The 15,175-nt window shown below is 32.9% G+C and overlaps 1 protein-coding gene across 1 annotated transcript in view; it reads right to left on the reverse strand.

The window, feature by feature from the left end:
* Window positions 1–15,175, reverse strand: part of Lrp1b (LDL receptor related protein 1B) — a 1,466,647-nt gene that overhangs the window by 530,549 nt on the left and 920,923 nt on the right. Inside the window, 3 exon segments of the mRNA XM_042683428.1 lie at window positions 7,839–7,933; window positions 8,606–8,780; window positions 14,605–14,832. Coding sequence (XP_042539362.1) covers window positions 7,839–7,933; window positions 8,606–8,780; window positions 14,605–14,832 — 498 coding nt within the window.

Below are 15,175 nucleotides of genomic sequence, written 5' to 3' on the forward strand. Positions count from 1 at the left end.
CTGGTGGCTTATACCTGTAATCCTAGTCACTCAAAAGGCTGAAATCTGGATTGTGGTTCAAAGCCAGCCCAGATCAGAAAGTCTGTAAGATTCTTATCTCCAATTAACCACTAAAAACCCAGATGTGGAGCTGTGGCTCAAATAGCAGAGAATTAGCCTTGAGAGAAAAAAAAAAAAAAAACTACTTTGTAATGGGGTAATATTTGTTTAACATAATTGAAAGTAAATTTTAGACGGTTAAAATAAATAGTCCTAAAGCAACAGGTTAGCTGTGAATATATTTAAGAAGCTATTCAGATAAGTATAACTATGTTTGTAATAGTAGGTTCACAGTCCTTCAAAAGGATTTCAGAGCCTCCTGAAGAAAGTAGTTATTAAGTACAGGAGTGTTATTCAGCAAAACATCTTTATTTATTTTGAAATCAACTTGATCTGGTTCTCATATAAGGAAGCCTAGATCAAGTGATATAATAAGTGATAAATACAAAAAAGAACTCAATACTTGAATTCAAAAACTTTATGAGAAGAAAATAAATGTGCTTTCACCTATCTTGTTCTAAACGCTGCCCACTCTGCTACTTGCATTCCTTATGGAAGTCAAAGGGTTCTGTTCATACTTCATTTGATCATTTTAATTTATATTGGCAAGTTTATTTTTGAGTAATTTGCTAAAACTGTGTAAATTCTCTCATAATAAAAACAATCCACACATTGATGTAAGAAACAGCTATATAATAGTTTTAAATAATATAATTCCACTACGTGTAAGTTATATGACTAAAAAATGAGTTTGTGTGTTTTAATTACAACTAGAGAGTTCATTTTATGTATTTCATTTATTTTCTTTTTGAAATTACTCAAAATTAAATCAATGTACTCTTCTGTAAGGAAGTAAATAAAAATGAAAATGTTAAATCTTAAGAGGATTTAAAAGACAAATTTTTAAAAATTAAAACATTTTAGAGATAGTACTTCTCTAATATATTTATTACATACCAAATACCATTTCTAAGTTCTCATCTATTTCAATAAATTATAATTACCTGCAATGCCATTAAAAATACTAATACCTGGGTTATACTCCCAAAAATTATAATTTAAATGATTTAGAAGAGTCTCAAATCAGAGTTTTCCAAGTTTCTCCAGGTGGTTTTATATAATAAAATTTAAAGAACCTTTTCAAGGCTTGCATATTGAAATGATGTTTGAAATTTAAATTTATGAAAGTTTAACTGTGCCTTTATATGCTTTGAATAACATCTTGACAGTGAGATCTTTGTGAAAGAGGCACACTGAAGATGTAGACAGGGAAGAAGACATATTGTCAACATTAAAATGTAGATGATTAAGCCAAGCAAGAGTAGCTTGTGACTGTAATTCATGACTTGAGCTACTCAGGAGGTGCAGATTATAGGAAAATTATTCAGATTTCTTTCTATTTAATTTATTATATTAATATTTCTTTAGATCTCAGTTACACATTTATTTTTCCTGAATATTTCTTTTTAATTACATTTTATTATATTCAAGTAGTTGTACAGAAATCACCAATCAACAAGTCAGTTTATGAAGACAATGCATCTTGGTTAATGTCTCCCTTTAATCTTTCTTTCCCACACATCCCAACTCAACCTCTCAACTCAATTTCTTAATGTTGTACAATATACATTGAATACTATGACTGTATTGAACTGAATATGATTTTGACTGTATTAAATATGACTGCATTGAATATTATGACTCCCTCTTTCCTCTCTTTGTTAGTGTAGCCCCCACTTCTAGATGACCCCACATTTCAAGAAACAGTCCCTTTTTCATTTAATTTAATTTTTTTGTCAAGGTGATGGACAGTTTCTTGATGTTAAAGCCAGTCTGGATAAAGAGCAGAAAACCTTATCTTTAAAATAACAGAAGCAAATAAGGAGGGGGGCTGCTTAGTATATGCAATAGCATGAAATGCAAGCAACAACAACAAAACTCCTTTAGCTACTGGGATTGTGAAATATTATAGAGGTCGGTCATTGCAACTATATCCACAACAAAATTAGGAAGTCTTTAGTCCTAATAGAAACTAACAAAATGGTATGGAAGAATAGTATGAAGCTAGCTTCTGCCCTACCATTTTATCAAGAAACGTTTTTTACTTCCTTAAAATGTATCAACTAATGAATATGACAAGGAAATCCAAACATTCTCCCTGTTCTGAACCTGGCGTCTCTCAGTCATGTCTTACCCTTCAGTTGTATGTTTGAATCTCTGAAAGCTCTGATCTGCTACTCTAACTTCTGTTTGGAGAGGTGATGTTAACATTTGCCCCCTATGACAATGCTGAAATAGTCTCAATAAATGCTCTTTATTATTTGTAATTCAGTTCTTTTAAATTTCTGTTTTAAGCAAGAATCATTAGACCCAGTTAGACCCAAATTGCTGACTATCCTAATTTAATGACTAGGACTAGATTGTTCTTGAGAAATGCAGTGGCACATATCTAAATTCCAACCACCCTATGGCTGAGACCTGGAGATCACATGTTCAAGGCCAGTCTGGGCTACATGATAGCAGCCTGCCTCAAATCTCAATAGCAATATAAAAGGAAATAAAAAGTAAAATGGAGACATCATAACAAAAGAGATAGAAAAGAAAATCAAACAGATTTAAGGAAATACAAAATACTCCAAGTAGCCAAAGCAATGAGCCAAAGAACAACTCCAGAGTTACTACAATATCTGTGCCAAAATGCCATATCTGCATGGCACTAGTACAAATATAAACACTCGTACCAATAGAATAAAGTAAAAGACCCAGAACTAAGATCATATAGCTTCAGCCAACTGATATTTTAGCAAAGTTTTAAAAAATGTATGTTGTGGAAAATGGTATTGGTAAACCATTTCTCCATGTTTTATGTTTTATTATCTGACTGAATCTAGATCCTTGTGTAGAACATTTAAGACAACAAACTTTCAACCAAGCAGAGAGAAAGGTAGGAGAAACACTGGAACATATAAGTAACAACCAACTCTTTCCTTAGCAAGATTTCAGTAGTTTCAAATAAAAGCACAGCTTGACAAATGGCACTGCATAAAATGGAAAAGCGTCAGAACAACAAAGCAAACAGTAACTAGTCTAAAAAGGCAGATGACAGAATGAGAGAAAATCTTTACCAGCTGTCCTCCAATGAAGGATTAACCAGAATTATACAAAGACCTCAAAAGAAACAAAATTCCAAACAAGATTTGGTAATCCTAGCTAGTTGGGAGGCTGAGAGTAACGTTAATCAAGTTTGAACCCAGTCTATGTAAAAAACCTTAAAAAAGTGACCCTTCTCAATCTACAACTGGGCACAGTGACACATGTCTATCATCCATAGCAACATGAGAACAGTGCTGACACACAGAAGAACACAAAAGGTGTGAAAAGAGACTGGAGATATGGGTCAATAGCACAATGCCTTCCTAGCTAGCACAAGTCCAAGAGTTCAGTCCCCAGTAATTTTACAAATATTCCTCCTCCTGGAAAAAAAAAGAAAAGGAAACTCATCAAAAGTTCTTCCAACTCATACCATTTTATTCCAAGCTATTTGGAAAGCTTTGTGCTTTGGCAGGCTGAAAGTTCATGAGATCCCTCCCCTCTTCTCAACCCAGAGCTTCAGGTAGCAGCACATACCTAACATTCCAAGATATATGGAAACCTAATAATGGGAGAACCTTAGTTTCAAGCCAGCTCTGCAGGAAAAGTTGGTGAAATTCCATCTTCCCAGAGGAATGTTGGATGTAGTAACATACTTGTGGTCCAAGAAATGTTAAGGAGCCTAAGGAAGATAGCTCTATGTCCTTTTTCAAACTTTTAACTAAAGCCAAATGGCAGTGGCCCAGCTACTTGGAAGATGGAAATGAATAGGACTGTGGTTCAATGCAACCCTGCAAAACCACTATCGAGACTCTGTCTCAATAAACCAGCTGTATGTGGGATATATAGGCAGGAGGAGCATGGTCTAATTCTGGTCTGGGCAAAAATCAAGAGACTTATCTTCAAAATAACTAAAGCAAAATTAGGCTGGAGTTATCGTTCAGATAGTAGCATACCTATCTAGTAATCACAGCTCCATGTGTTCAGAGTCTAATATCTCTCTCTCTCTCTCTCTCTCTCTCTCACACACACACACACACACACACACACACACTATAAGATATAATATTAAAGAAAATACAAATAGAGATGATTAAAATATGCATGTAGATATTCACTATGAAAGGAAATGAAAATTAAAACTAAAAACTGAATTACCAAAGTGGCCAAAATAAAAAATTAGTGAAACACTGAATAACATGAAAGATGAAGAACACAAAATATATTCTATATAACTGTTGGGAATATGTAACTAGAAAACTATTCTGAAAAATATTTAGGCACTTTCTTATGAAATAAGCATACACACACACACACACACACACACACACACACACACACACACACACACACACACATATAACCATGGGCATTCCCTGGCAAGAGCACTCCTGCACATTTACCTCCAGAGAAATAAAGGCATGTTTACACAAAAGCCTGGTGCATGAATATTATTAATGACTTTATATGTACTAGGAGGATAATAAATAAATACTAGTGTACTTGTAAGCAAATAAAGAAACTGCTAAGCAAGTAAAGAAACAATGATTGGTAGCTGAAATTTTTTGTGAATGACCAGGGAAGTGTTTGAAATGGAAAACAACTAATTTCCAATGGTCACATAATGTCTATAATCCCACTTATAAAGCCTTTCAGTATGACAAAATACTAGAAATGGAAGAGGGATGCAGAGAAAAGAAAGTGGAGGTTGATGATAGGAAAAAGTTGCATGTTGTCATGGATGGACAAATTGAAGGTCTTTTGGGGATTGGAGTAATCCAATAAATTTTTATAGTAGATATAACAGTCTATACATATGATAAAATTAAACAGACCTAATTAACCGCAGAGCATGTACAAAGGAAACATGACTAAGACTGGTGAACCATATAATGGTTAATATTCACCTTGTAATTTTATATTGTAGTTGTTCATAATATTCTCATTGAGGATAACAGAACATAACTTTAAAACACATCTCTCCCTCTTTCTCTTTTAAAACTGCATATGATTCTACAATTCCTTCAAAAAATTTTCAGTTTTCAACCACAAATTAATAACAGTCTTGCTCTTAGCCTATTATTTTTTTTCCTGATAAATCAGCCTTTCTCAATTTATCCTATTTTAAAAGTCAATAACAACATGTACAATTATTTGGAAAAGTTAATGAGCTGGTTCATGTTGCTTATATTTTCAAGCTAAGATTTTGGAACCTCATCCATTTTATCCATGACTATATTTCAAAAGCTACTAATAGTCAGATGCTAGTGGGTCAGAGTTGTGACCTTAAATACTTAAGATTCTGAGACCTGGAAATTTGTGGGTTAAAGCCACCCTGTACAAAGATGCCTGAGACTCCATGTGCAACAATCAGCTAAAAGCTAGGTTCAAGTTGTGGCTCAAGTGGTAGATTACCAACTATAATGGAAAATAAATGAGAGTTTGGAGCCCTAAATTCAAGTCCACTATTGATTATCTATATATGCATATATTACAATATATGTATATGAGTGTATATTTAATATATATTCTATATGTAAATAAAATACATAATATTACATATGTATATATACTATATAATAAATTAATATATATTCAAGAATGTATACTTGAAATATTAATAAATTATTTTTCCATTGGGACTATATCAAAAATGTAAAGAAAACATCAAGGAAATAAAATATAGGTTGTTCACATGTCATGCAGTATAACGTTGATTGATATGTTTAATTCCTTTGTTTGAGGATTAAGGGACAAAATTCATAATGTGAAACATTTTAAATATAAAAATGGCTTTAAGTAGTATCTAAAATCTTTTCTTATATAAACTAGTCTAAACACATAGTGAACTTAAGATTAAACCATAAATCTTATTTGAGAATATTTATTTCAACAATGGATAACTATTTTGTTGATCTGTATCTAACATGAGCAACATTATTCAGTGTAAACTGCTGCAGGCTGTGATTACTCTGACTTTAGTAAAACACACACATAAAATGCCAAGTTAGGTGTTTTGCTTAGATTATGATGAATGTTTACTTTCAATCATGTCTCACATGTGGATTTAGCTGCAAAAAAGAAAAATGAATCAGTGAGTTACAATCCAGAATACAATCGCACAAATATGAACATCGAGTACATTAGTGGCTTCCATTAAGTAAATAAATAATAATAAATAAATAAATAAATAAGTGAAAAATAAAATAGGAAGTATCTGTGTCTGAAGTGGTAGAGTGCTAGACTTGAGCACAGAGAGGCTCAAGGACAGTGCCCAGCTCCTGAGTTCTAGACCCCAAACTGGCAATAATAATAATAATAATAAAAATAATAACAATAATAATTCTTAAACTGTAAGAATTTTATGGACAGAACGATTGCATATACCAGTAAAAACAGCTTTGTACTCCTTTACTCTTGGAACTTTTCCTTTCCTCTTCTGAGCTACCACAAAAAAAACAAAAACAAAACAAAAAAAAAACTAAAGTATGATTTCCCTGCCATGGAAAGCAAGAAACTTTGCTTTGTCTAAATGATGATGAGTTGTATTGGGAGTACATTGAGGAGCTAGCATTTAATATAAATGAGAAAATTAACAAATATTAATGGATTCACTATCCAGAATTGAAAATTACTAACATTGTCTTATATTTTATTTGAAAGTTTCTATCAAATATAATTTCAATTTTACATATAATTTAAGCATATAATTACATAAGCATAAATTTACATATAATTTAATTCAAATTTACAAATAATTTAAGCTTCTGTGCCCTTGAAGGCAAACTATAGTGTTGAATTTCTATCAGGTTTTCTGCATAATCTGATGTTCAATAAATTTACATATTAAATAAATGAATATTCAAAAAGCAATGACCAGTTTGATTTAAAAATGGATCTTGTAATGGGATTCTGAGTTAATTGTACTAAAATACTTTATTTTGAGCTTTGTAACTTCTAAAGCATATTTTTGAAATTGTATTTTAAAATTATTTTAAAAATTATTTTAAAATAATTATCACACACATTCATAAACAACATGGACCAGGTATTAAATATTTTTCATTGAACAGTGACACATTTACATGCAGTTAACCTATCATACATTGCACAATATCTCAGAGGCCAAAGTGCAAACAAGAAAACTAATTCCTACATTTTAAACTTCTTTATGTAAATGGTTGAAATAGGTATATGGCTCATGTCTCTAAATTTAGCTACTTGGCTGCAAAGCTGAAAATATCTCACCAGTGTCTTGTAATTGGGTTGCAGAAACAGCTCTGAAGCAGTGTTTATCTTCTTAAGTTTTCACAAGCCATCTTCATATTCACCTTACTACCATCCTCAGAATTTACTATTCTATTTGATATCATTCATTGCCTGTAAACTGCACAAGTATCATGCTTGTGGCATTTTTTAAATGTATTGTCTTCTGGAGTTCTCATGTACATGCAAATCCAACAAATCTACATGCTTTTCTGTAATGAATTTACCTATTACATCCATCCAGAGACCCCACATGACAAATAAGGGGGAGAGAGGAATTTAAGGGATCTTTTTCTCTTCAACATCTATTGATAATACAATGATATGGACTGACTTTTAATTTATGCTACTGATTATTAATGCCTTATTTCTGGGTATAGATCTGAAGTAAAGGATTCTTCACTAGACACAGCAGTGATTAATATTCCAAATCAGACACTTACCAACTGGTTCCTTCTGATTCTGAAAGAGAATCTTGCTGTTACTTCCATCCATATTTGCCATGTTAATTGTATTTCCATCTGTCCAGTAGAGTTTCCTTAATTCACAGAAATATGGATTAAACATATTAGATGTAGACCTCCATGTGAAATAGACAAATACACTAAAGTATGAAATAAACATCAAAATGTATTATTGGCTCAGAAGTAGTCTTTTTTTTAGAAGGCCTAAAAGGATCAAGCCACTTGCTGACCATATTCTATTTGCCTGGAAAGAAAACACCACTCTAGCTTATTACTGCCACTGCTACAAAATTATCTTATTCTCTTTTTCCTTCTACATTTAAAACTAAATACTACGAGTAGAGTTAAATATTTTGTTTTATGTCATTCATCAAGACTGAAGCCACCTAGTCATGGCTCTCCAGAAAACTGGAAAATCTGATCTGGAAAATCTGATCTACCTAGCAGTACTACCCCACATGTAGAAATCATTAATGACTGACAGTCTAATAAAATCAATGACTGTTTCCACATCACTTTTTATTCTGAACTGTCCTGGAAGCATAAATTAGTGAGGTAACATAAATAGTTTATGCAAGTAGAAATCTCTAATCAAGCTTTTAAAAAATTATATATTCAAATTTGTTTCTTGATTTGATGGCTAATTTGTACATATTTTCTCAAGTAAACATGCTTTTATATAAAATTTGATCAAAAGTATGACATTTTTTGTGGAAAAACTTTAAAAAAAAATAATCATACTTTACCCCCTGACTGGGTGAGCTGCAAGACACTGTGGTTTGTCAATTCCATGGATAATTGAGGTTTTCAAAGAGCCATCTAGCCGGGCCACATTAATTTGTGTCTCATCAAATTCTGAACTAATCCAGTATAAATTACGTGAGACCCAATCCACTGCTAACCCTCTGATACTCTGAATGTCTGCAAGGTAAGAAAAAGAAAATTAAAGGTGAATGAAGTTCCTCATTGTCTTGGTTTTCAAGCTAGTTATTTCTACCTAAGGGAAAATTTAATTTATACTTTAATTTGTTACCCAAAATTGTACAAGATTGTAATCTCATTCCCTTATCAGCCCTTCTTAAAGCATGAATAATAATTAATGTCTCAATGCAGAGTCATTTGAAAACCTGAAGCAACAATTAGCACTGAAATTAGACTAACAATCAATGATTCACTAGCAAACACTTGGCAGAAGTCTTATTGGTCCAAAGTAATTGTAATTTAAATTAGATTATTAACTTTGAAAGTTGGTAGCTCATAGTTCTTGGTAGGACAGAGGTATTTGTTGGTTATCAACAAATGGTCTATTTTATATGTCAACTGCCAATTTCTTACTGAAATGAAATAAAACAATTTACCTTTACTAAAAATTCACCCAAGTTGAACATCTCTCAAAATAGACAATTAGCAGAAATTGAATGCAAATAAGAAAAAAGGAAAAACAAAAACAAAAAATACTAAAATCCTTTTAACATTCCTCTAATGTGTCCTCTATAGAAATTGCTGAAACCTAATTACTTTCCAATACAGTCTGATTTATTGAATCAGGCATCTTTATAAACAATAACTGAATCTGGTCTTATAATGGCACATATTAACTAGCAAAGTACAAAAAGTGTAACAAATGATGTTGACTAGAAAATATTGTAAATATTAACATATCAATCTACCTTATTTAGAGCTCAATGTCTGGTATTTGTGTCCTCTGCCTTAGTTTTTCTTTATAATTCATAAAATGTTTGTATCTTCCATCATACTGTACTCCTAAGGTTCTTTACATTTCTGTATTTAAGACTTAAAAAACCCTAGACTATTAAAAGAAAGATTGATTCTGGGGAGGAGCCCAATTTTGAGATCTAACTAGCTAATATTGCTACTAGTGACCAGACAATGGTTCTAGTAAAAGCCACGGAGCAGCTACCACATAATTCCAGTGGAGTCTCTGGAACTTTCACTATCATTCTTTTCAAAAAAGCCAAAAAAATGAATTTATTTTCTTGCAAAAGGGAGAAATTACAGATATGTAAAAGTTGCCAATTATTTCAGCATCCAAGACAAGCTAAATCCATTTAATGTTCCTTTAATTTCACTCTGCAACCACAAAAGAAAAAGAAAAAAGAAAGAATCAAAACAGTTCCAGGTCTGTTGTAAATTGGAAGAAAAAAAAAAAACTGGATTGAAAAGTTTCTACTATACTTGGATTCTCGAATCTTGACGGAGCCAACTTTTATGTTCAAAAATATCTTGCCTATTTTGAAATACTTTTCAATCACAGAGCTCTTAGAAAATAGTCTTCATGTTTCCAGTTCTTAGATCAACAACCTTCTGCCTTTGCAAGGTCTCCATCATTTATTCATTAGTAAACTTGAATATTTTCCAACCTGAACTGCTTTCCTTGTTTAACCTCATACTTCGAATTCCTTTTTATTTTTAATTATTTATCCTGGTTTTTTTTTTTTTTTTTTTGAGGCAACAGTTAAAGTTTCCATGAGTGATGTATTCCTTCACTCAGTATCTGTGAATTATCCCTTCCTGGCCTGCACTCAACTTCTGTATTAGTTGATATTGGCAAAAAAGAATAAAGTGAGTTTTTAATTTCCCTAATGTATGGTGTTCTTTTGGTGCCTTTGCTGTTTAAAGTCAGTTTATTCAGTTTTGGTTGACTCAGTCACAATGAAGAGAATATATTCTATGCTTAAATTTTAAAGCATAGTCAACTGTAGGTGGGAGAAGCCAGGACTTGCAGAGTGTTGGTGCTTCATGTCTGTAATCCTAACTACTCAGAAGGCTGAGTCTTGAAGGAGTATAATAAAACCTGTTGATTATAGTATATTCAGAATACACAATTAAATCCAGCCCAGGCAGAAAACTTCATGAGACCCTCATCTCTAAAATAACAAGCAAAAAGCTAGGGTGGAGGAGTAGCTCATAAAATACAGTGCCTACCAAGAAGCTGATCAAGTGTGGGGCTAAGAGTTAGCTTGACTGACCTCTGTGTCTTACAAGACATTACTATTTAACCTCTGCAGAGTAGAAAGAGATATTAGGTATAAACCATGTGTCTATAGTTGTATTGAAACCTATTTCTCTAACTTGTTGAAGTTCTTCATTTGGGGTCACAACTTTGGGGTCACTAGATCTAAGTGCAAATTTCTAGTGTCTCTAAGAATGGCAAAGCTGAAACAAAAAATCATCCTCATTCATGCAAGTACAAAGGAACAAAATGAAATATGGATATTGGAGATAAAAAGGTAAAAGGTCAGCTGTATTATTCCTAGATTATATTAGAAATGTTCAGATTTATCAATATTTCCTTTCCCTTTCTGTTCTGATTAAAACAGAATTTAAATTTTGTAAGGAAATCTAGAATATAGTCAAGTCCAATATTGTTTCTGAGCACTGTGAAGGGAATAGCTCTGAGAAACCACCTTACAAGGAAAATAGCATCGGTCAATGTGGTTAGTCATTAGAAAGTTGGTGTTATCCAAATGCTCATGTTTTCAGGTCATAAGGGTGATGAAAGCTATAAATAAAGTGTAGTCCTGAATGTAAAGTTGTCTCTGTCACTCCCTCATTTTGAATTTGAGACAGTTTCAGCTTCAATAAGCTTAAGTTTTCTCAACACTATAGAGAACAGTCATTCCTAAAAATGAGGTTGTGTCAGAGGAAGTTAAGCATTGACAATATTATTTGTCATATCAGATGAATAAACCTGAAGATATGAATAATTGATATATACATGGACCATGAAGTAGTGACTAAAGAGAATTATTCCCCACTACAAATTATAGCTATTGTCTACTACCAAGACACAATTACATTAGGTCTCCATGAGAGAGGAAATGATATGTATGTGTGTGTGATCATGTCTATATACTGTAGATAGTTCTTTTTGTTACATTACAAACTTAATATGCCTATAGTAATGAACTTGTGTTCATTCTTATAGTGCTCAAAGATATTAGCAGAACAAATAACCCATGTGGGCAATATCAGTATTTACCTCAGAACATAATCTGCTTGGAAAGAAAACAATGAGACATAGTTGGACGTATTTGAGTCTTGTTGTTTGAAGCTTATTTCACATTAGAGTTGGACTAAAGAAAATGAGCAAATAAAGCCTCTGGAGGAAGGGTTCAAGAGCGATATAACAGTTAAGTGAGAAAATAGAGAGAAAGAGTGAGGTCTCCACAGAGTCATTCACAGGGAATCTAGAAGATGGAAAGTTAGAAGTACTATTACCGATAGGATTTGAGATCCTTTGATGAGTTCAGAAGCTGAACTGTGAAAACTTCATTTCAAATTTTTCTGTTAATGCAGAGCAATCTCAATCTTTAATAAAGTTTAATTTTGGAAGACATAAACAAGCAGTATAATTGCACCTGTGAACCAATGACACAAATGCCAAAGCTCTTTCCTCCACCTCAGGTCCAAATACTTGTCTGTTCCTTCATATTTGTCTTATTTGATATGTTTATAAGTTGCACACATTCCTCATTCTCTGTTTTATGCTTGCCTTGTTCAACTTTCTATCATCTCTTACTAGAGCCACCAAAGCAACCGATTAACCATCTCCTAGAACACATTTGTTGGTACTGCCCCAAGCTAGCATTCTCTCCTGGATAGTGGGTCCTTTTCCAAAGGCAATGCTGGCCCATCTTGCAAAAAACACATCCTTGATTCCCACTATTTTTCATATTAACAAATAAATCAACAACTTGTCTGAAGAAGGCTGGTGGACTTTTTATTAATATTTGAAGGTGCTAAATAGAAGTAAGTTTTGTGCTTTTCTCAAAGATATACTGATCAAAGGATGTCTAGATACTAGTCCATAATTAGAGATAATATTGTCCCCAACTGTTTCTAGGTACATCTTTATCTCTCTACAATTCACAGTCTCCTGGACAGCAGTTACATTCATGATGAAGAGCTTACATATATTGTGGGAAGACCAGTAAGTCAATTTGTTTTTACTGTTTTTCCAAGTATTTTAATAACTTTTATTCAAGCACTGTTAAATATTCCAACCAAACACTAAAGTATGTCCTATACAAAGAGGAAACCTTTGCATTAGCTATTTAAAAGACTTTCCTTTTGGATAGTTTGGAATTAATATTTGAACAAGCTTATGACCAATTCATTTATTAAGTTGCTTTAAAAGTATTGACTTGAGATCAGCTAGCCTAAACACAAGAGTACTTTAGTAGGTAAAGTACTGTTCAGACCTGCTACTGGTACTCAAGCTACCCCTTCAGTTTGTGTGGAAAAGTGTTTTAAAAAGGACTGTGGAGTTAAAGTTACACATCTTACTGCTTTCACCTTGTGGATCATTACTCAAATATGCTCTGATTTAAAATTTCCAGTGGATTTCAAAGTATCAATGTTGGATAAGTGTATGGATTACTGATTATACATTGCCTTCATTAATCTCTGGATCCTTTTACCAAATACAAGGGACACACAGTCACAGAGAATCTGGATCCTGTTTACTTTGTAATCATCATAAGAAGTAAGTGCTCAAAGATGACTTAATAAAACCAGTAACTGACCCAGAAATCATAATATGCCAAAATCTGAGCAAAAAATAAAAGAATTCAAGGCAACATTGTTAAAGTACAGCCACTGTATTTACATATCTATCTCATTGTGTTTCCTATATTTGGGAAGAATTATTGTGTTTTTTTGTTTTGTTTTATTTTTTGTCTAATAAGAGTTTTGGGCTTGAATTCCATGTTTTGAGTGATTTGCTTGGCATTTTTGCTCAAGCTAGTGCTCTCTCTTCTTCTAGCATTTTTTTCTGGTCAACAGGTTTAGCTATGAATCAGATCATCCGATCCTGGCTTCCTGATTATAAGCATGAGACACTGGAACCTATTGAGTTTATTATTTTGAATACTTTATTCAACAACATTTATTGAGATCCTGAGATTCAACCTGCTGAGTCAAGAGTTAGATAGTGTTGGTGTTGCTGAAAAGAAAAATAGGAATTTCATAATAAGGAAAGCAGTTCTCTGGATCTGTGTTTTGCTAGAAGCAAAAGTATCTAAATTTGCTTGTTTAGATATCTTTTTTTTTTTTTTTTTTGGTTGGTGTGGGGCTCGAACTCTGGGCTTGGGCGCTGTCCATGTGCTCTTCAGCTCAAGGCAAGCACTCTACCGCTTGAGCCACAGCACCACTTTCGGTTTTCGAGTGGTTTATTGGAGATAAGAGTCTCACCTGACTTTCCTGCCCAGGCTGGCTTTGAACTGTGATCCTCAGATTTCAGCCTCCTGAGTAGCTAGGATTACAGGCGTGAGCCACCTGCGCCCAGCTTATCTTTAAATTTTAAGATTTGTTTGAATTCTTTTCTTTACATAAAAGCAAATTTTCTAGTAATCAGTCTGTTAAATGTGCAACTTAATGATAGCATCTAAAATCGTGAGGATAGAATCCTTTTTTTTTTTGGTTACTTGAGCTATAGCACCACTTCCTGGTGGTTTATTGGAGATAAGAGTCTCACTGACTTTTCTGCCCAGGCTGGCTTTGAATAGCAATCCTCAGATCTCAGCCTCCTGAGTAGCTAGGATTACAGGAGTGAGCCACCAGTGTCCGGGTTAGAATACATTATTGAATCTGAATAATCAATTCCAACTTCAGTTACCAAAATAGAGCTAAATAAAGTTGAAAAGAATATAAAAGGATCTGTAGTTATTGCAAATTGATTTACAAACATTTTAAAAGTTGTAAAGACATACATATCCTTTACCTCTTGAAATAACAGTCTCTAATCCAGTTCCATTAATGAAAGCTCGTTTAATGGTTTGTGTTTTAATATCTGTCCAGTACAAACGCTCTTCAGAGGCATCGAAGTCTATCACAGTGACGTCATCAATGTCAGGTACTGTGAATGCCGTGATAAAATTAAAATATGGATTGTCAATGTCTACTCCACGGATTTCAGAACGCCTTGCATACAGAAGAAATTTTTTCATTTCTAGAAAAGGAATGGAAATGAAACAATTTTCTTATACAAGCTTAAAAGAGTCTAGGCATTAAGTTATTAATTTTGCATAATTTGAAAGATTTTTTAACACTAGAAACATCAATATTTGATGAAAATGATGTAGAAATGATCTACTTTATGGTACAGAGTAGAAACAAAATTAAAACAAGTTTAAATTTACAAGTCATTTTTATTTAGCTCAAAATGCCAAGAAATGTTCAGCAATTGATTTGAAATTAGAATTTCAAGAAAACTTGTGAAGCACATGAGCTTTGCAAATGTCTAACAGCCATCTTTGTTTGTGGTGCATAAAACATAGCAAATGCTTTTGAGT

Source organism: Dipodomys spectabilis, unplaced genomic scaffold (genome assembly GCF_019054845.1).
Source record: "Dipodomys spectabilis isolate Male_0828 unplaced genomic scaffold, ASM1905484v1 ptg000081l, whole genome shotgun sequence".
NCBI lineage: Eukaryota > Metazoa > Chordata > Mammalia > Rodentia > Heteromyidae > Dipodomys > Dipodomys spectabilis.